This window comes from Cylas formicarius, unplaced genomic scaffold (assembly GCF_029955315.1).
Source record: "Cylas formicarius isolate icCylForm1 unplaced genomic scaffold, icCylForm1.1 PGA_scaffold_8__14_contigs__length_24414737, whole genome shotgun sequence".
Classification (NCBI taxonomy): domain Eukaryota; kingdom Metazoa; phylum Arthropoda; class Insecta; order Coleoptera; family Brentidae; genus Cylas; species Cylas formicarius.
The window spans coordinates 23738182-23760929 of record NW_026844361.1 but is presented as its reverse complement, the minus strand read 5'-3'; the positions used below and the strand labels follow the sequence as shown (position 1 = coordinate 23760929).

General features: G+C 38.4%; 1 protein-coding gene across 4 annotated transcripts in view; it reads left to right on the top strand.

Annotated features, from left to right (window-relative positions):
• Positions 1-7312: 7312 nt before the first annotated feature.
• Positions 7313-22748, top strand: part of LOC132706124 (homeobox protein cut) — a 91686-nt gene continuing 76250 nt past the window's right edge. For all 4 annotated transcript variants that reach the window (XM_060677263.1, XM_060677260.1, XM_060677262.1 and 1 more), the window contains exon 1: positions 7313-7720. In XM_060677263.1, the coding sequence (XP_060533246.1) occupies positions 7595-7720 (126 nt within the window). In that variant the 5' untranslated portion in view covers positions 7313-7594. The remainder of the gene's footprint in view (positions 7721-22748) is intronic.

Below are 22748 nucleotides of genomic sequence, written 5' to 3'. Positions count from 1 at the left end.
TTTTCACAAGCACTTTGACGAGGTGGCCTAATCATCGCCAACATGACATGCCATATTTTTATTTTTAAGTTTGTTTACCTGTTTTATGGAAAAGTTAAATTTGGCAAGTATTGATAATTGATTTTGAAAGATGTCGAAAGCAAATTTACAAACGTTCAGTAAATAACTTTGAAGCATACGCAGTTACAACTTAAAATAATTCCAGTTATTTTTGAAATTTGGTAAAGTTTGAATGTGTCCGTTATTTTTTTTTTCACGAATCTTCAAAATAATAGGTGATTGTCTTGATCATTCCTCCTTCCAACAAAATCACTAAAGTGGATTCACGGATAAAAAAACATTGTTAATAAAGCAAATCTATACGTACACTCTCTATGACAATGCAACTTATATCTATTTTACTAATACACCTACTGCAACTACTAAATATTCCCTTAGGGTACTATTAACCGATTCGTATATTAACCTAAGGCAAAAAACTATTTACTAAACTTAGTGCTGGTTCTACTAACCTAGAAATACGTACCTGAACAGAAGGGAATCATGTTCCCCCAATACCTTTCCATTTCACTCACTAACCCTTGCACTTTGCGCCAGTTTCTTTCTAAACAGCAATTTCCACACACTCAACTTGTTTTTCGACAATATTTAACCAGACCTAAGCGTATTTTGTGAAAATTCCGCCATTTAAACGTCGCATCCAAATATTTTGGTTGTGGAATACCGCAGGGTCATTCTCAACACTCACTCACTCCTTTACTTCGCGTTGGTTCAGTGCCTTTGTTTATTTATCTTAGCGCTGTTGCTTTTTAATTTTTAAGTATCATCTACTTTCAAATCCTTGAACAATATTATTAACGCACATAGCTACTTAGGCTTTTTCTGACTTTAAGACATCGACTCTAGGATTCAAGATTCGAATTCGATTTAAACTCCAAGGATCTATTGTGACTCTCTACCTAACTATAGAGCTTGAAAACTCAGGCACTATCCATGGGCCTTCACATTTGCATAGCACGGGTGTGGATGTTTCCATTGGCAGAATCTGCATTCAGTGTTTTTTTTTGTTTCAGTCATATTAGAGTTAGATGCCTTAAAAGCTGGGGCTCGTTATTCGACCTACCAATATTCTTAGTGCCTTGCTTTTCTAGCTTCACAGGTCTGCTGCAAATGTGGCATATCTCTCCTTTAAACGTCGCATCCAAATATTTTGGTTGTGGAATACCGCAGGGTCATTCTCAACACTCACTCCTTTACTTCGCGTTGGTTCAGTGCCTTTGTTTATTTATCTTAGCGCTGTTGCTTTTTAATTTTTAAGTATCATCTACTTTCAAATCCTTGAACAATATTATTAACGCACATAGCTACTTTTTTGAGGTAGCAAAAATAAATTTATTGCCTTAGGCTTTTTCTGACTTTAAGACATCGACTCTAGGATTCAAGATTCAAATTCGATTTAAACTCCAAGGATCTATTGTGACTCTCTACCTAACTATAGAGCTTGAAAACTCAGGCACTATCCATGGGCCTTCACATTTGCATAGCACGGGTGTGGATGTTTCCATTGGCAGAATCTGCATTCAGTGTTTTTTTTTGTTTCAGTCATATTAGAGTTAGATGCCTTAAAAGCTGGGGCTCGTTATTCGACCTACCAATATTCTTAGTGCCTTGCTTTTCTAGCTTCACAGGTCTGCTGCAAATGTGGCATATCTCTCCTTTAAACCTCGCATCCAAATATTTTGGTTGTGGAATACCGCAGGGTCATTCTCAACACTCACTCACTCCTTTACTTCGCGTTGGTTCACTACCTTTGTTTATTTATCTTAGCGCTGTTGCTTTTTAATTTTTAAGTATCATCTACTTTCAAATCCTTGAACAATATTATTAACGCACATAGCTACTTTTTTGAGGTAGCAAAAATAAATTTATTGCCTTAGGCTTTTTCTGACTTTAAGACATCGACTCTAGGATTCAAGATTCAAATTCGATTTAAACTCCAAGGATCTATTGTGACTCTCTACCTAACTATAGAGCTTGAAAACTCAGGCACTATCCATGGGCCTTCACATTTGCATAGCACGGGTGTGGATGTTTCCATTGGCAGAATCAGTCATATTAGAGTTAGATGCCTTAAAAGCTGGGGCTCGTTATTCGACCTACCAATATTCTTAGTGCCTTGCTTTTCTAGCTTCACAGGTCTGCTGCGAATGTGGCATATCTCTCCTCCACTGCGATGATGGCTGATTTTCCAAGGATACTTTTAGCCTCGTTACATATTTCTTAATTATTCTTCAACAGTTGGTACTTATGTGAGGCATCAATTTATTAATGATTTATAAATAAACCTCATTATTAAATATTCATTTTACAGTAAATCAATGTTCTATACCCGACATAAGTTTTTCACTCCACCTGTCGCGATCGATGAAACGAAGAAAAAAACCAGCGGCGGCAACCCCGGAAACAGTTTCTATAATTCCGCGTCTTGGGGCCGTTTCCTTTCGAGGGCTATAATCAATAAATACAAGGGGGTCCCACACGTGGTGCGTATCGATATAAACGTAAATGTTTTTTAAATTCCTTTCCGAAACGGAAACGGATGACAATTAAACTGTCTTTTAACTGAAAAACCGTTGAGTCGAAACCCGTCCGTCTCCCCCCGTCCTTCTGCCCGAGTCGCCGCGCGGTACACGGTGAGCCATGCAAAAACTGTCGCCGTATAACCATTTTAATTTCGACAGTTTACTTAGTGACGTCATAAGACAGTAGTAATATGCGCGGGCGTGTAAGTGTAAGTAAAGGTTTTATTATTAGTCGTGAGTAATGTCATTGTTAGGAGTTGCCCGTTCAGGGATACGTCTTATAGATGACGAAAGACTTCGTAATCGTATAGTACAGAACTATAGCCCTGAAATATTAACTGCCAATTTATCACAAATCAAAAGTTCGGCATAAAAAAAATGAATTAAATTCTTGTTTTAGACATGTACAAAGTATTTTAAGATATGCCAGTTTTAAGTTCAATGTTTGTCACATTCAGCGTTATCACAAACGTCTTGTTTTTTTTTTATTTCAGTTATTTACTGAAACACGGAATTTAATGTCAAACGCATAGTTCAAAATTACTTAAATGAAGTGAATGTTTAGACCTTCGATCGACCTCAACGCAGTCCAGATATTAATAAAACACATTTATGAGATCAAAGATCATTAATCCCATATATGTAGGGACAATGAAAATATTTTTGAAAAAGCCCGTTAAATGTCGTTTTTAACCAAAGTAATTGCGAATTCTATCGACAATAAACAACCAAAGTGACCGCTGACAGATCGCCAATAAGTTTGGGTGGGGCCTTTTACGGCAGTGTTTTCTTAAATTGCGTTAAATGAAAAATAAATAGACATCACTCGGATTTCTTTAAAAACCTGATAGGTTCATGAAAGAGAAAAATTACGACCATGTCGCAACTCAGCCAATTATCAAATGTCATAGCCACGTGCTTAGCATGAAATTTTACCAAATAAGGCCACTATATTACTTAAAAGCTATATGATTTACCCCAAATAGATACTAGATATATAGAGAGCGTGTTTATGCCGTTAGTACAGGAACTTTGGAAGCAACTGTGAAAAAAAATGAAAAACTCTAACATTCAACCACCAACATGGCCGCTGACAGATCGTCAATAAGTTTGGAAGGGGCATTTTGGGGCAATATTTTCTCAAAATATGCTTAGATCTCGTTAAATATTCTGGGAAAACAAGTTAAGTTACATAGTATATGGACTAATATCGATCAAATATAAATTAAACGTCTCGTCGAGTCGTCGATGTCATCCGATTATAAGAAGTAAGGCATGTAGGGATGTTCACTTTTTTTTTTTACAATAAATTGCGCTTTTTATTTAATAAGTGAGACAAAGACGTGAACACAATACAAAATGCTGAGAGAATATGCGACTGTGTATGTTTACTAAATGTAAACATAAAACTATAACAATAATATAACTTCAACTACAAATCCAAGAATAACCTTGTTATCACATAAATTTATACTTGATTTTTACAACTCAGTTATTTCGTTTGGGAATAATTAAATGCCTTTTTAAATAAAAGCTAAAAGTTTTGCATGGACCAAGAAACTTTGATTTGGGAACATGATCTAAGGAGTTGAACAAAATTACAGTATTATATGTGAAAGAACATCGAAATTTTGATAACGGCATAGCGAGTGTGATTCGGTGTCTTCTCCGATTCAGGTCATGAATTGATTTCCTAAATACTGATTTGTCATCCAAATATTTAGGAATGATCACGCGTTTCAAACAGTATAGACATTTTGAATACAGCAATCTCAAACTCATATAACACTGTTTGGAGACATACATGATCAAAAACCTCATACTCTCATCAATATATAGATCCAGATTTTTAACAGACTTTACAAGCTGAACAGGTTTACATATAATTTCACCCTGGATTTCATGTTGACTTTCTTTCTCTTGGGAGCGCTACACTTTGATGGATTTAAGCGTAGATTATGCCCCCCCCCCCCCGCAAATCTTATTCATTCAAAACTGAGCTGACACCACTTAGATCCTCCGTATAAATAAAAAATAATAATGTATCTTTTTATCTTTATATCTTCATCCTTTTTTCGCCAGTTGGATACAACTGCAGAAAATTTAACGTTTTTTCATACAAATCCAGTGTACCGACATTCGTGATCAATAATATCGAATGCCTTTGTGAAATCCAGTGCAACCAATGCTGTCATGGACTCAAAATTTCGTCCTTTCCTAAAACCATTGACAGCAACTCGTGTATTTGTTTGTGTACTACTTTTTCCGGAATTTCTGACAAAATAGGTAATAAGCTTATCGGACTCACGTCTCCAAATACGGACCGATCAGCGTTCTTGGGAATTAGTACGACCAATGCCTCTTTCCGCAACTCTGGGAAATATCCGATTTCAAGGCAACATTTCACTAAATGACAAATATATATGGCATACAAAGCTTTACCATCTCCAATGTGATCCAGTCCACCTCCATAGCACCAGATTTTATTTCTGATACGAAATTGTTTAAATTGTTAGTATTATAAAAATGTATGGTTGATGCAAATTTGTTATCACTTTTCTGGAAGCAAGAGACGAAAAAAACGATTCATTTCTTCTGGATTTGGTGGTATCTCTACAGTTATATTATTTTTCTGGATGGTCGTTTCTTTTAGAGCTTAGTGGTGCGTTCGTTTTTATGCGACGTGTAGCTCACAAAAGCTTCAGCTGGCACGCGTGTCCCGCGACGTTTTCGCCAATTTATTCAGCCGGGACTATTTTAGATTGCCAAGAAATATTTAATATTTCCTTTTTTTGATCTTGCATATTAATTAATTAATATTAATGAGTATATATTATTATTATACCACGCACCATCGAATAGATGGCTTTTAACCGAAAGAAAAGGGTTCTCGGTCCGCCCTGTATACCGCGGGCGGTGACGAAACAGGTGGTGGCGGCCGGTCGGGGAGCCCTTGAGCAGTGGCTCGCGTGATCGAAAAGCTAACTTTCGAATAAACGATCGAATAAGCTATTAAGAACCTATCGGGTTGTTTTTCCTCGAATAACTGTTGCGTGCGGTTATTTTATTTTTGGAAACGTCCCCCCTGCCCCCCTCGGGCGCAGCGTTTTTCCGGGTTCGACGGCGCACTTTCGGTAGTTTTGTTTATTTATGTTTATTCAATAAAATAAGCAGAAATTCTTTACGGCTTCCAGTTAAAATTTCTATTATTTAACTTTTTCTCCACAATTTCGAATGATAACTTGTTATAGTTTTGTTCAAATTAATCAAGTGAAAATTAGCTACACATAAATGTCCAACTCGATTAAGCGATTAAATTTTTCTCTATAGTAATTATGGACATTTTATTATCATTGGTACATAAAATATATCCATTTTAACTTTTATTTGCATACCTAATGAGTGAAACGCTTTTTTCTTCCTCATTTTATTATTTTTTAATTTTCAATGCTAACTAAAGCTTTATCTTTTTATGTCTATTACTGTAAATTTCACGTATTATAAATACAATAGATGATCGGACAATGCGGACACAGACGTAATTAAATTATATACAGTGACACAGAATATGTTACCTTCTAGTAACAAATTTTGGTTTAATAATTTTTTTATTAATAAATATCTTTCTTTCTAATATCTCCAAAAATATTAAATCTTAAATCTGTGTCTTAGATTTTTATGCAATTTGGTGCGATCAAATCTTTATCCTATAGTGCTTTGAGAGTATTATACGTAGCAAAAGTATTGTCAAAAAAGTATGGTTTGGTTGTTTGGATTGGGTTTTAATTTCATGCTATTTGTAAAATGGCGGACAAACCCCTGCGAAATTGTCTTACGATAACAATTACATAAAATATAGGTATTTCAATTTCAATTTACACAGCCCACCTTGTAAAGGTAAAGGTATACTAAGTAAAGTAATATACCTAATTGTTCAGACTTCTTTAAATAAAAATGAAAAATAATAAAATTATGACAATAATAGTAATAAAGCTGTAGAAAGATTGAAACGCTACCGCAAAAAAAGAAAAAATATACCACACCAACAATATAACAAAAAAGAAAAAAAAAGTAGAAAAGAGTTTAATTTTTTTAATCATACTATTTAAAAAATATATCAAAAAAATCGAAATAAATGTTGAAGAAAACTTTGTTTTCGGCACAGGCAATCGAACGTACTTTTTTTTTTCGCCTCAGCCCACGGTTTGCTTATAGACCGCGGACATCAAACGCAGAAAAGATTTCCGCCGCCCTGTTATCGGTCAAATTGCGGGTCAGACCTCCGAACGCCGATACAACCCCCGAAGAAGAACAAACAATCTCTCCACCACCGGAGATCCCGCACACACACACACACACATGCGCCGCCCCCTCCACCCGTCCCGGTCCATCATTCTTTCGAGGAGCAAAAAAAAAACAATATATATATATAAAATAGGAAGGGGTATGTAATATTGCGCCCAACACTTCGATTTCGGTAAAAAGAAAATATATCTCTTAGTTCCGAAGTCTGTATTGGTCGGGCGAGAGTCGACCGAACGAACGGCGACAGACTACGACAGCGAGACGGGTGCGAGAGAGAGGTAGCGACGAATTGAAGGCGATAGATGGCGCCTACTACCAATACGGGAGGCGGAGCCGAGCGTGACAGACGAGGACGGAACGATCGGGCGATAGATGCATCGTGCCGGCGCCGAAGGACCACTGTCATTCAGTATTGGGGTTAGACCCGTAGAGGTAACACGTGACTCAAAGAGTTTGTTCCGGTTTCATGAACTCTGTGTGAGTGTGTGCGATTTTTTTTTGAGGAAAGTCGCGGTGATAGACACGACTACGGGAGGACCGAGGGGGATGAAGTGATTTTTGGGGGGGTCTCGGCGTGAGGACACCTGTGTTTTGTTGTTATTGTTGTTGTTCGCGGGAAAAAAAATGGTGACGACGAGGACTGTTGTTGTGGACCGGCTCGTACGATAGGATTGGCGAAACTGGCAGAGCTGGAGGAAAGACTACTTATGCAGCCGACGACTGCAGCCAATCTGCCGCCTCCCGGGGGTGATATGGACCTGCAGACCATGCAGAGTATGGAGTGGCTGTTTAAGAAGGAGAGGATTTACCTTTTGGCGCAGTTCTGGCAGCAGGTAGGTCCGCGGGAATACGATTTATTTACCATTTCTCTCGATGGTTAACTTCAGATATTGACACCTGGGCTATCAATATGAATGGGGAAATGTTTACCATAGGTGACTTCCTAACTCAGACACTGCATTTCTTATTTAAAATATTTCTCTTTTTCTTTAATTTCCTAACTAGAGGTTTTATAATAGCAACTATAAATACCACTAGAAACGTAAAATTAATAAACCTTACCGAAAAATATAATCAAAATAGTGGAAAATCGAAGGGCTAGAAAAATGACGATTAAGATACGACTAATAGTAAATATGTTTACATGTCGATGATCACCGGGTGTAACTTTTATTTAAAAAAACAATTAAGAATACAATAAACAGTATTATAATTTTAGCTTCGTATATAAAATGTCCTAACTTTTAAAAGCAAAGAGACAAACTTAAAAAAGAGAAAAATTACGACGAAAAAAATAATCACGAAACCTATCGACTAATTAATTAAGTGAAAAAACGTGGAAAATGCACGATGAAAACCGAAGAAAATTAGTTTCAAAAGTTCAGTGGGATTAATGCATCGATGAAAATAATTCTTCAAATTCAAACCTTCCCAAGAAACAACGCGGCAACAAATAGCAAAATTTCGCGATGTCGATATTGGCATTTAGCTTCTGTTCTGCCAGATATTATTATCAGTGTCACTTTTCCAACAAACTTCGAACGGAAATAAAAAAAATTGAAAGTATTTTAGTTACTTCGTGCCAATTGTAAATGTATTTTGAGTAAGCTTGTTGAATGCCATTGTGTTGATATTATCTTACTTACGCCAATAAAACCTTTTCTTTCAATTTCGCATATCAAAAAAAGGTTTATATCGGTATTGATTTGGTATTATCGTTAGGAACGGGAGTGACATTTATACATTTATTTTAAGTGACACCAATAACGGTCAGTAAAAATATACAATAAATACCCTGTCCAAAATCTGTTTCCGAATGTTCCTCTCGACTTTTTTTTTAAATTATTAAATATTTTTTATTTCTGGCGTGGGAGGGGGTCGAAACGTAATCAACAACATTAAATTTAACAAGAAGCAAACAAAGCCGACTCCTTTCGAAAGAGCTTTGTTTTCGCGATTACGACCTTTTCTGTGTGTGTGACCTGCCGAGCATTTTCTTCGATTAGTTCTGCCACTCGAATCGCCTTCGTTTCGGTCGTTTTTTTAGTTCGGAAAACTATAAAACGCGACGGCTTCTATTTATAGAAGGCAAAAGAGTTTTAGACGGGAACCTCAGGTCGGTGATTGTATTTCACAACAAACGGAAAGCCGAGCGCGGCGGTCTTATTAAAAACAGCCATATTGATTCGTTTGAAACGAGCAATTATGCCGCCCCGAACTATTGATGTCCGCGCAAATTAACACCGAACAATTTCTGATTTTTTTACACGCAGGAGGATTGACATATCTCAAAAACCACGAAAACACGATTAAGACAAACGTAAAGTCGATAATTGGTAAGCATTGTTTCTATTCAGTTTCAGGCAGACAGATGTTTCTTATAGTATTTAACAAAAAAATGTTTTCTGAGAAGAAAGAAATCCATGTAGCTAATTTATTATTTAATTGGCCCTCATTAAATGTTTGCTAAATATATATTGTTTATTTTTCGATTTCAATTTTAAAAACTCCCTCAAAATGGAGTTCTATTATTATTAGATTTTCCGTATTTCGATATTAGATTATCATGAACGTGTGTTAAATAAGGTCATCAATCAATCAATCAGCAAGACAATAGTGAAAAACAGTTATTTTTTTTATAAAAACCTCGACAAATGCGAAAAGACAGGAGAACAATGAGACTAAAAAGAAAACAAACACAATACACGCTAAGATGCTAGTAAAACTTCTATTGTAAGCAAAACATTAGGAACTTGTTGCTTGCTCTTTTACGATGAAAATGATGTTTTGCATCGTATTTTGTCCAATTTAGGATAATTAAAAACGCAATATTTGTTTAATGTCCAAACTGATATAACTTTTATTAATGTGGCCATAAACGTGAAACGGTCAGCTTGAAAAGCACTCTGTCGCCTTCCAGGCTGCAGTTTCCTCGATTTCCGAAAATTGACAATCGAAAATCGAGGTTTAACTAAACCGGCCCGTTTATTTTAAAACCGCGGTGACTGATATCCAACTGGCAGACGATCGCGACGATTATAAATAGCCGCAACGTAGGTGCGTTTCGAAATATACCGGGTGTTTCCGCGAACCCGCCTCGTCTAGGATTCCAAGGGGGGGAAATTTCTATTAATTAGATCGCCCCCCGCCGCGCCCCTCAACGCCCGGTGATCGAGTGGTCCCGCGCGATCGAGCTAAAGAATTTTCGGTAGTAAATTACGGCGGTCGGGCGGGGGCCGGGGGGGGGCACCCATGTGAACCGCACGGTCGCATGCCTCGGATTCCCCGCGCGGCACCGCGTTTATTTTTGTGTTTTGTCGACGACGAAATAGCCGAGGCACGGGGAGAGAGATAGACGGGGTTAAATGTCGTTAAGTCAGATCAAATGTTTTCTATATATTTGGAGGTCGGTGTCGCAAAAAACGACGAATGGCAGATTTCAGTTGGTGCCAACCATGTTCAATGGGATTAAATATACGGCGGTAAGGTAAGGCCTTAAAACTGTAGGCCCAGATTTTTTGCATAATTAAGTTCAAGTTAAGTGTAAGTTCAAGTTTGTACAACTTGTACAAATGTTTGGAACTAGTTTCTTTTTAAACCAATTTTCAAATAAATCAGCGGTGGTGTCTTCATGGTAATCCGGAGAAGAATCTTTAATGTTTTTCGTAGACAGGGAAAGTCCATTTGGAATCCAACCATCTTTAGAGCCAGCATGCAAAATAGTTATTCTTTTACCTCTTTTTGATGGCGCGTTTGTTTTACACTTATCAATTGAGTCAACCCAACCCTTTTCCGGGGTATCATAAGAGTCGAACCAGGTTTCATCCAAATAAATCATTGGCCTTTGTTGTTCTCTGTAAATCCTAATTTTTTCAAGATATTCCACACGGACCACGATTTTACCTGAATTTAAATTCGGAAACTTTAGGTAATAATCTTGTTGCATTGTATGTTAATGGCCACCCTTGGATAATCCCATTCAAAAGCAATTGGTCACTTTCCTATATCAAGCACTCATAAATAAAATAAACAAAAACTTTACGTATTATAAGATTGAGTACAGTTTGGATGCGTTAAATAAAAATCAAAATCGATCATCGATTTTAAAACACAGCAAAAAAATAATATTATATAAATTATATAAATTATTTAAACTAAAAAAAAAAGTGATAACAATAAATACAAAAAAGAAAAAAATAAACATCAAACTTAGGGAACGTAAAATATTCATTTCATTCTCTTGGAGAATAATACGTTATGTTAAGTAGGAATTTACTTCTTTCATCCTCAAACCGTTGACTATTTCTGACTATTATATTTGGTGGAAGCTTGTTAAATGGTTGAATAGCCTTATAATAACTTGGAGTGCTAGGAGTCTATTGTATAGTCGATATGCGGCGAATATTTAACATTTTTTGTTGTGGAATAGTGATAAATATTACGAGAAATATTAAAATGTTATAAGATTCACACGGGTCTCTTGTTCTGCGCTTGAATTACTGTTCCCACTGTTCCTCTTTGCAGTTTAAAATTTTTCTTAAGTAAGGTAATGACTCTCATAATTGATGTGGCAATTGACGAAAAGACCATATTTAACAGTGGACCATATAGAAGCACCCAACATCTCTCGAACTTATTATTAACGATGGCGAAGACGAACGCCTTACATTGAAATGAAATGTGATTTTTTTTGTACAAGTGATCAACAAGTGATTTTTCACAAGAGCCATTTTGAAAGCATCTGAAAACGCCAGTTCTATAGATGGAGTCAATGTTTGAGTGTTTCCCCCAATAACTTTCGTTACGTTATATATTAAAATAAAAAAACAACAAAAAACAAAATTGTTTCTTAGTATTAAATATTTTCTTAAAGTCGGTGTCATCGCACCGACCGAGCGGCACACGCTTCACATTTAGGAGGTAAGCGGAACACTTATTTGTTTACTACAAACGTAAAATTAGTCTTCGGATCTCGCGACCGATTTATGGGGGCCGCGATAATAAGCGGGGGTATTTTTAAAACTTTGAGGAAATCGGGAAACGCTCCCCATAATTTACGAGGCGTCCCCTTTGGGCGTCCGGATTATACGACGTATAAATCGTGCGGGCTAAGACTTGTCACGCGTCGTGGTCGATGAGAAAAAAAATATTAAACGCCTTTATTTTTACGTTAATTAATCGTCGCGCGGACCCCCGCCCGGCCCCCCTCGATCTGTTGACACGATGCTGGAATTTTCGTGGTTTCGTTAGAGGAATGTTACCGCGTCTCTCTTCCCTCTCTGTGACGTATACATTATTTATTTTATCGTGTGACGACCGACTTGATTTGCGGGCAGCAGGGCGGGGGCAAAAACAATTATTGAGTTTTATTTATAAAAAATTGATTTTAAGGTTTTTAAGAAATTTGCTTAAAATATTTAAACAAAAGTCAAAAGTTTGTTTTTCAAGTTTGACTAAACTTGACACGTTCATTTAGAAGCATTCTTCGATTAAATATGAACAAATATGATTAAATATGAATAAAATTACACAAATCACTAACGTTTTTCTTTTAAGCAAAAAAAAAAAAAATCTTACAAGACCGTGCTATTTTATTTGGTGTTAACTTTTAATTCGGAACAGCTTTTTTTTTTAAATGAGCGTAATTTATTCCTGAGAATTTTTTAAAATATTTCGTGACCTAACCCGTCTGCCGGTGGTACAATTCTAAGTACACCTAAAATGTTAGTCCAGATATATTTCAGTATTCTATATTTTGAACCAGGATATAAAAGTCTGGACGATTAATTTATTTTATAAAAATCTCATCAACCTTTTAAACATGTGTATTATTTGAAATGCCAACGGAATACATTAGTTATTTTATTAAAAGCTTTTGTTGCAATGGCGCAACAGTATTAGTAGTACTTTACGTAACAAGTGCTGAAACATACCCATGTGTTGAATACACTTCCAAGGTTGAAATATTTCAGTCCATTTATCTCCGTTGCTAGGGAAACCAAACCCGTCCCCAAAGTAAATTGAAACAGCCCCGACAGTATTAATAATATATTATGCAACAAGTTTAATATGCGGCACTTTAGTCACAAGTGGAGCGGGTCTTTGATGAACGAACAACCCGGCACGCATGCATTCACTCAGTGACGTACGATGTGACAATCAAAACTGGCCCGCATCAAAGTACCATCGACAGAAAATATCCAGAAAAGCTCGAATCGAGCCGCGCCAGTGTTTAATGAAGCCAACCTATTAAAGTGATATCTTGGGCACGCCTGATAAGTGTATAATTGTTAATTTCAGAGTGGGAAGTGGGAATGTTTTTCTCCAGTCTAATAGAGATCAAGAAATATCACTTTCGGTACCGTTTAAAACAATATTTTAATTCAAATTTGAAATAATCTGTTTTTGTGCCCATTAAGGGACATCGCTTGAGATCAGTGTGACATGCCTCCTGATTTACAATAATTTAATTTGATTTGCTCTACCGTTCAATCTTTTTTTTTTTTGGCTCAATTTTGTATACTCAATATATAAAATAAACGAAATCAAAACGTTGCTTTCGTTATGTAAAATTTAATATTTTAGGTACTATGCAACAGGTTTGATAAACGACACTTTAATCACGAGTTTTATTCGACACGAGCGGAGTGAAAAAGTGACCGAAGAACAACCCGCAGAATAGACTGAATATTTTCCATTATTATTTTAGTGAAGTTGAGAAATTGCGTTTGATACTCGCATCTGATGTTACCGCTTCGAGATATGTATTTTTTACAATTTAATATTAATCTATTTGCTTCCTGTATAATGACAATTAATTAAAAAAAAATTAAATAAATAAATAAAAATAAATAAACTCTCATTTGCCGAAAACATCCTCCGCGAAGAAAACGGAAAACTGACGTTTCCACCTTTGCGAGAAAAAACCCATCGATATATCTACGACGAGGGAGAGGGGCGATAAATAAATAACTATAGGCGGCTGAGGCGTGGGCATCGACAGTAATTTGCATCAAAATCCGATATCGTGTGCTACAGAATACCGAAACCCATAAATTATCTTCTCCTCCTAAAGGTTACAAGAAAACAGATATCCTCCGAAGGTGGTTACTAAATAATAACGGCGTCGACTTTATCGACGGAAAAATTTCGCGAACGCGATCGAGGAAAGCCTCGCGTGCGATACGGGTGGACGGAGAAGTGTTAGTTCCAGGGTTTGCCGCAGATGGGGCGCCACCACGCAGAGGGAGAAACGGTCCTGTCCGTTCTGATACGGGTGATTTTTCTTGCTCGTGGCCCCGACAAAGTGACAGCGGGTCAAGTTTAGCGACGAGGAGATTCTGTTGTCATTTTTTTCATCCCCGAAAATCTTGAATTTGATTGAGAGTTGAATTAAGAAACTGTCTAGGGCGTCGATTATTTAAATTAATATCATTATTCAAATATTTTCTATTGTTTCCTTACATATTATATCCCCATAATTTCTCGTTAATATTTCCCCGTAATTCCTCAAATATATTCAATATATTCTCATATTTTCTTATGTTTCCTTACCTAATATATATATATTCTCGCCAATCGGCTTTAATCTTGGTTGAAACCACTAAAATATTTCCCCAAATATTTTTCCACATTTTCTCATATATCCTCGTGTACCCACAGTATTTCCCCATAATTCCTCGTATCTTTTTTGCCTCAATATTTCCCCATATTTCGCAAATAATCGGAGTTCGTGAAAAAACCATTGGACAAATAATTGATCATTTTGTGTATTTAATATCACCTGCAACACTTACATCCTACAAGAATATTATATTATATCAAGACAGTGTTATTTTCCGCCATTTTCCAATTTCGCTTTTCGTCAAACTTCGCCGGCTTCAATACGAGTCTCGAAAAAAGCATTCTTACTCAAAAGGCAAGTTTTATAAACTTTAATCGTGAGTTTATTTAGGTACGAGCGTGTTTGATTGAAGTGTTTCTCAGGAAGTTTATAAACATGCCGTATACTTTGTATTCTTTTGGGTATATTTAAAAAAAATCAGCACATTAATGACGTGTAATCGCTCTCAACCCGTGACTAAAGGACCGGAAACGCTTGGAAGTTTTGACGTGACATTTTGCGTTTGCGCGACATTGGTTTTATTTGCTTTATCTGGTCATCATCAACGTGACTTTTTTAAAAAGTCCGTACTATGCTCTTCGAGATTAAGTAAAGTAAAATCAACGCGTCAACTACGTATTTCGGACGTCGTTTGCTCGTCAAATCGACGTCTTTTCCAATTTTCCCGGCTTATTTTGCACCCGCACCAAAACAAAAAGCCGAGCGGCAAATCCCACCGAAATTTGAGACGTCTAGACAAAATCTCCCCACCCCGTATGACTTTCGCGCCTCCGCCCCCCGTCCCAACATAAAAATCTTTCATAACGCCCGGTTCGAAAAGTCGGATTTAATATCGCCGGACACTTCGCCTCCCCCGCCCACCCCGTTTTTTTTTCCGTCAGCGCGAAATCTCCCTCGGAAATCTCAACGCTGCATTTCGATATATACACGCCAGGGGTCGCGGGCGGCGAGCGGCGAAGGGAGAAATTTATATTTCTCCCAGATAAAGCCTTTTTCGGGGCGGCGGCGTATATATATTCGCGTTCGCAACGTATTAGTAATTTTTACCCCCTTCCAGCGTCGGGCTACCCCTTTTTTAAGGGTCCGAACTGTGGATTTATTGACCCCCGGGCTGCCGGGACTATATAGCACGGAGATACGGCCATTGAATATATCAGATTTTTATATGAATTCGTTATGGACTTTTCGGGGGGGAGAACGCGCGACTTTCGCGTTTTTTTTTCTCTCCCTCCTGCGCGAAAAATTAATTGCTGCGGAGACGTCAACTTTTATTGGGCCGTTTTTTCGCGACCGCTTTCTGCGGCGGATGAATTTTAAATTTTCCTGTCGAGCGATAATAAACGCGCCCCCGTGATCCTGCGGATTACCGGGGGTGGGGGTATTGGTTTTTTTTTTGTTTTCGGGCGCCCGGGAGAGGGACGACGTCCCACGTTCCGTATATTATACGAAATTTACGAGAATTACCGCGCGCCCCTGGAAGGTAGGGAGGAGGGGGCGAGGATTAAAACGGCCCTCGCTTAAAATATTCAATTCGGTACTCTTTCGTCCCCTACCGTTACCGTGTCAATGATTCCTGGTCGAATATGGGGATGTTGTTCATACTCCTCGGTATGAAGAGGGCTACTCCAAAGACTCCTCTGAACTCCAATCGAGTATGATGTTGGACGGCTGTTGTTTGAACATTGATGCTTGAAGCAGTTCTGGAAACAATCCGGGAGTGCTGATCCGAGAACTGTATTCTAATTCATCTAGCAACCGGGTGCGCACCACTAAGAGGTAGCAGTACTAGTAGGAGTAGTACTAGGAGCTTAATTCGTTGACTCCGGAGGACTATCGAAACTCACTATGTACTCTTCGGTCTTCTAGGAGAGGGAGCGCCGGTTTGCAGGTATCGGAAGGTCTGAATGCAGCGCTTGGTCCGTTCCGACAGGGACACACCGCGCCCAGGAAAATGACAACATTTGTTTGTAGGAACTACGGTTACTGTTACTCTTACTGTTACTTGTCACTTAGATTCTGGCATTCGTCGGCAGTTCTAAGACGCAAAGTGTCGATAATTGAGGCTAGGCAAAGCAAAACAGATCACATTGTAGCTTCCTTTCGGATTAGAACCGGTTTAAGTCAACCTTAAAATGGTTTTGGAATCCGTTTCGCAGTCCTTAAGGCCAATCTGCAAAGACATTTGACACATTACTACTAACGCTTTCTGCTATCATGACTGCGATTCTAGACTTCTTCTCGTTTTCTTCCCCTAACGGAGGTTGGATATTATAGCTATGCTAATCTTATTAACAGCTGCTCTGAATAGATGGTTTGATGTCATTCTAAACCATTCAATTAAGTTTTTGACTCCTTCTCGAATTTTAAAATGTTTACGATCGGCCAAAACGGTGTTTAAGATGTTCCGCTGAGGCGCCCAGACGAAAAGGACGTCACACGGAAGAAGTTAATAACGTCATCGAATCACTTAACGCCAAAAAGGAGGACGAAACGTCGTCGGACGAAAAACGAAGGCCGTTCGATATCGGGTTTCCGATTTTTCCCACGAACGGCGGCCGGTAAAAAGCCGGTAAAATTCCCCGCGCGCGGTTTTGCAGGAGAAAAAGTCTGTTTTCGGGGAGGGGAGGGGCCCCCGCGGAATTCGCGGCCCGCGATCGGGGAACCGGCGGACGCGTGAGAAGGAAGCTGTCCCGCTGTTCCGAACCGCCGATAATAATTGTCCCCGGTTTTTGGGACCGTTTGTAGGCGCGCGACGTTGCCGCGTAGCGCCGGTTTCCCTAGCGTACAGGAAATTGAAGTCGATCCGGCAACGTCGCGCTTCCGTTTTCCGCAATCGCAGGATTCTGAAGCCGTAGATAGCTGTAGAGAAGCTATCGGCATGGAAACGTGTTCAAAACTTTTGAAAAACATGTACATAAAATATTCTTATCGCATTTTTTTCTGCTAAGAGCAAAAAGAGAAAGAAAACTGCTCTCTACTAAAGAATCACAAAAATCTTAGATTTAATAATTTATTTTTCATTGGCTTGCTGTCATATTCTGAAAGTCTTTGGGATCTCTATAAGGAGATTTATTACTTTAGTCAATAGGAGTGTCTTGTAAAAAAAGTATTCGTTATAATTCGGTAGTTGGTAAATAACATAAAATGTTTTTCCAAGAGAAACTGCGTTTACTTTTTTTTTTGGAAATGGATGTAGGTTGGAGGGGTTTGAAAGGTGGTGTTGTCGACAAATGTTGTGTATATCATATACGGATCGCCATATTATTAAACATTATGGTGAACGGTGAACCTCGTGGCTGAAAAAATACTGATTAGTTAGCTAATAGCTAATAGAAGATATCATTATAATTAAAAGAGCTCAGTCAGACAATGTATGCAAATAAAATAATATATTTTTCAGGAGAATGAGACTTGTATATTGTGATGCAATTCATCTGCAGAGCTTTGATTTGATCAGGGCGTTTCCATTCTAAGCCAACCTAATCGCTAAAAAATAACCAGATTCCAAGCAAACTCGTCTGACTAATCGGGCATCGATTACCAGAACGTCGATTATCCGGCAAGCGACCACGATGGGTCAGCGTATTAATAAAAATCGCCGAGATTTCGATCTAACAAGGCGGCGGTCTGAAAAAGTACGCCGCGACAATAGCGAAGAATGAAAATAAAAGCACGCGGTCACCTCGAGGGGACCGGGGGGAAACAAGCGGCGGATCCGAAATGAAAAATATTGGACCGGTCTACCAAAACAAGATTACCCAACACCTCGTGGGTATGCCCGGCCGTATATATATATTTGTTTTGGGTCATTATCTGGGCATGGGGCGCCCGGTGGGTGTTCCCGATGTTAATAATTTTTCACGTCGAATTTCGGGGGACACTCGACCCCCTCCCCCTTCGGAGTTCGAAGGTCCTCGAATTTCGAGATTTTTGTTTATATATTGAAGTAGGCATTCCTAGTTGCGACTTATTTTGGTAATTATTTTAAATTCTGAAATCCATATCTTTCATTTAAGAAAAAGGATTGTCTAAAAGTTAAAAAATCAAAAACAAATCAAAAACTTCTCTAAATACAAAATGAAAAATAAAATGTGTGCTACTTAAATTCTTATTGTATCTAGATCACAGACAATCTCTAAACTGATTCGTAAACTTCTGCATAATTAAAATGAATGTAAATATAATAAAAAAGGGAAATATGTTTTAGTATATCAGAAATAATTTAAAAGAAAAAGATTTTTTGAGGCCTCTTTTACAGAGTCTTCTAAAGGAAGGACTTTCCGATACATGTTTATTAATCAAACTAAAGTTATTTTAAATAATCCGTTTACCTTGCAAATTGAATTATTCTTTTTTGAAACACCCAGTATAACATTAAATATGGTAAATTTAACATATCGAGAAAATGGAAAAGAAAGTAAAAACGAAAGTCGCGAAAAACGGTGCGCGAAATGTGAGTCAGGAAGCACCGCCGCTCCCCCGCCGCGACCTACCCCAATCGGCAGACGCTGCAGGAAAAAATTCCTGCAAAAAACTCACGTCTCGTCGATTTCCCGTCTAACGTACGCGGAGGTATGCAACTTCCCGATAAGTTTCGGGGGGCGCCCGGAAGGGAGAAAAAAACCGACCGATTGACTCGTCTCGAAGGGATGATCCCTCCCCCTTTCCCGTGACGTAATATATATAGGTAAAGAATAAGACGTCACCGGGTTACCGCGCCCTCAGACGCAACAGGAAAATTGGGTCGACCCCCTTTTTTACACTTCCGGGACCTTTTTTCCTTCGCTTTTTTTTCTCTCCCTCCCGTTTCTCCTCTTCCTACTTAAAACCGCGAGTTTCCGAATCGGCGGCGGGACGCGGGGGGGTCGAAACGCGGGACGGAGGCGAGAGAAATACGATAATTTATCAATTCCCTTCGGAAAATTTGATTATAAAATAATTAATCCTGAAACCGCGCTGTCTGAAAGTTTCGGCGAGAATTAAAATATATCGAGGAATTTTCGAACTCCCCATGATGTATCGCTTGGCGTCGTTTGTCCCCCCCTCACTCCCGATTTCAATCCGCGAGACTTTTTCCCGTCAAAGACTTTCAATACGACTCAAACAAGATTGTCATGATTTGGAATAGGATAATATACATTTTTCTGATTTTTCTGTCGTGTGTATTTCATGGTTGTGCCTTAAACGAGCGTTTTTAATTATGATCCTTTCGGACTTTTGAATTACTTGCTCGTATCCCGTCCGTATATTTTTATACGAGCTTTTATATTTAATTTCTGCTGCGTCGACTACCTTTTTAATACGACTTTGGGATCTCCGCACGCCAGAACGCAAACAGACGACCCAGGTGCTTAGTCGACGTATATTTTAATTAGGCTTTTACTCGCCTCATGCAAAAACATAACCTAATCTACATGTTTCAGCGTCTAACCTTTAATAGGTTGTAATTACCGCCTCATTAACACTCACTATGCGACGACCAGGAATGTATGAATTAGTTATGCGATATTTAAATCTCCGCAGCCCAGATTTTCGAGACTGCTGGACTACGCCGTCAGTTCGCTTTCTAGTCAAGAATTTCGCGGGTCTTTCGATCCTCTTACTGACGTAAATAGACTCGGCAACTAATTCCTCATCGAACAGCCGACCTATTTTGCTGGTTTTGATTACTAAACCCCCCTTTTGCGTAGATTGCAATGGTTTCTTGCTGCTTTTGCTAAATTATTGCATAGGCAATCCTTCAATTAACTTTCAGATTGAAATTAATGACACTAAAGTCTGTGAAATGAATGAAAACGAAAAATGATGGTGATAACAAAAAGGAAGCAAGCAACGGGTCAGCCCATTGTAGACGGAAAAACAATTGAACGAGTAAGAATCCTGGCACTCATTGAACAGGCATGAAAAGTCTTCATAAAAATGGAAAAACTATTGACGTCTCCGGACTTTTCACTAACAGTAAGAACAAAAATGGTCCAATGGTATATGTTTCCCGTGTTGCTTTATAGATTGGAAGGCTGCACGCTGAATAGAAAAACTACAAGGAGGTTGGAAGATTTTGAAATGTGGACTTACAGACGCATGCTGAGAGTTTAATGGATGCGTAGAACTACAAACGAGGAATTGTTAGGAATCTCTTGGTTCGAGAATGGTTTGATCTATCGACATTTGAATTATTTAGAGCAGCAGTATCAAAAATGAAGGTAGTCATGATGATCAGCAACCAAAGATATGAGCATGATACTGAACATAAAGAGCAAAATCAAATTCATGATTACCAGCAAATATTGAGCACCATTTACTTGGAAAAAGTGTCCAAATGTAATAAATATTTGGCAAGCTGGAAACAGAATGTTATCTGTAGTGTGTGGTATGAGGAGAAATTCCCAATAGAAACTAATTTCTGAGAGAAAAATAAGAGAATGAATTCTCAAATCAACCACCCTGCATCAGGCTGAATGATTAGCGGATATACCAGCAGATATTCCGATATATTCCATTTTTTTACTGAATCATCAACATAATATAAGGTTGTTCGGAAAGTCATTTCGTTTTTTCCCGTCAGAGGACTTAATTACGTTTTTTCGAAACCAACTTCACACTTAAGCCGCATAACCATCTTGAGAGCTGATATTGCAAGGCTTGTGTGTGAAAAAGTTCTATTAATTCTACGCAGTAGTTTTTGGTTGGTGCCCTTTTAAATATGGAGAGCAATAAGCAGCATTTTCGTCATATTTTACTTTTTTACTTCAGAAAAGGTAAAAATGCTGTCCAAGCGAGAAAAAAATTGACGGATGTGTATGGAGAAGGCGTGTTAACAGTACGCCAGTGCCAGAACTGGTTTGCAAAATTTCGATCCGGCAATTTTGATGTCGAAGATGCACCACGGTCTGGAAGGCCGGTCGAAGCTGACAAAGATGCGATAAAGGCATTAGTTGATGCAAATCGGCGAATAACCACACGAGAGATCGGTGAGAGATTAAATTTGTCGAATTCGACGGTTTATGGCCATTTGAAAGGCATGGGCTTAACCTCGAAGCTCGATGTGTGGGTGCCCCATGTCCTTACGGAGCGAAATTTGTGTCGTCGCGTTGACGTGTGTGATTCGCTCCTCAAATGTCAAGAAAATGATCCATTTTTGAAGCGGATTATTACTGGGGACGAAAAATGGGTTGTATACAACAATGTTAAACGCAAGAGGTCATGGAGCAGAAAAGATGAACCGGCTCAAAGCGTGTCAAAAGCCAACATTCACCAAAAAAAGGTGATGCTCTCCGTTTGGTGGGATGTCAAAGGAATCGTTTTTTTTTTGAGCTTTTGCCGGACAATACAACGATTAATTCAGAAGTCTATTGTCATCAACTGGACAAATTGAATGATTCACTTAAAGAGAAGAGGCCCGAATTAATCAACAGGAAGGGTGTAGTGTTCCACCAGGATAATGCGAGACCTCACGCAAGTTTGGTCACTCGCCAAAAACTTTTACAGCTTGAATGGGACGTACTGCAACATCCACCATATTCTCCAGATCTGGCGCCTTCCGACTACTATTTGTTCCGGTCCCTGCAAAATTTTTTGGATGGCAAAACCTTTACCTCAAATGAAGATGTCAAAAACCACCTGAACCAGTTTTTTGCCAGCAAGGACCAAAACTTTTATGAGAGGGAAATTATGTTACTGCCAGAAAGATGGCAAAAGGTGTTGGACCAGAATGGCCAATATATAATTTAATAAAATATTTATTCATTATACGAAAACTGTCTTTCATGTTCCCCAAAAAAAAACGAAATGACTTTCCGAACAACCCAATATATGCATTATATAGGTAATGAAGTAGGTCTGTGTAATGTTTTGTCGGTTGATTTTTAGGAGTGAAATTGGGCCCTTTTCAGTGACCAGTCACGTTTTTGTTGGGGCCTCAAGTTCAGTTTCGCAACAAGCGTGAGACTGCACTTACGTAGGAATGTTAGGGCTTAAACTGCTGAAACAATTGGTGGCAAATCTCCTTTACTTTTTTTTAAACAGAACTGTGAACGCTGGGTTTTTCTATTTTCAATAACTGTATGAACCAATTTTTTAGCAATACAATGCCTGATCACAAACTTCCTCCGACAAGCTGAGGTAACTCCTCCTCCGTGACCAGCCAGGTTGTGAGATTTACAACCCATTGAACTTGTATTGGATATCTGTAGGAGAATTTCTTCTGGATATCTTCACGTTCCACAGTCCGCGGAAGT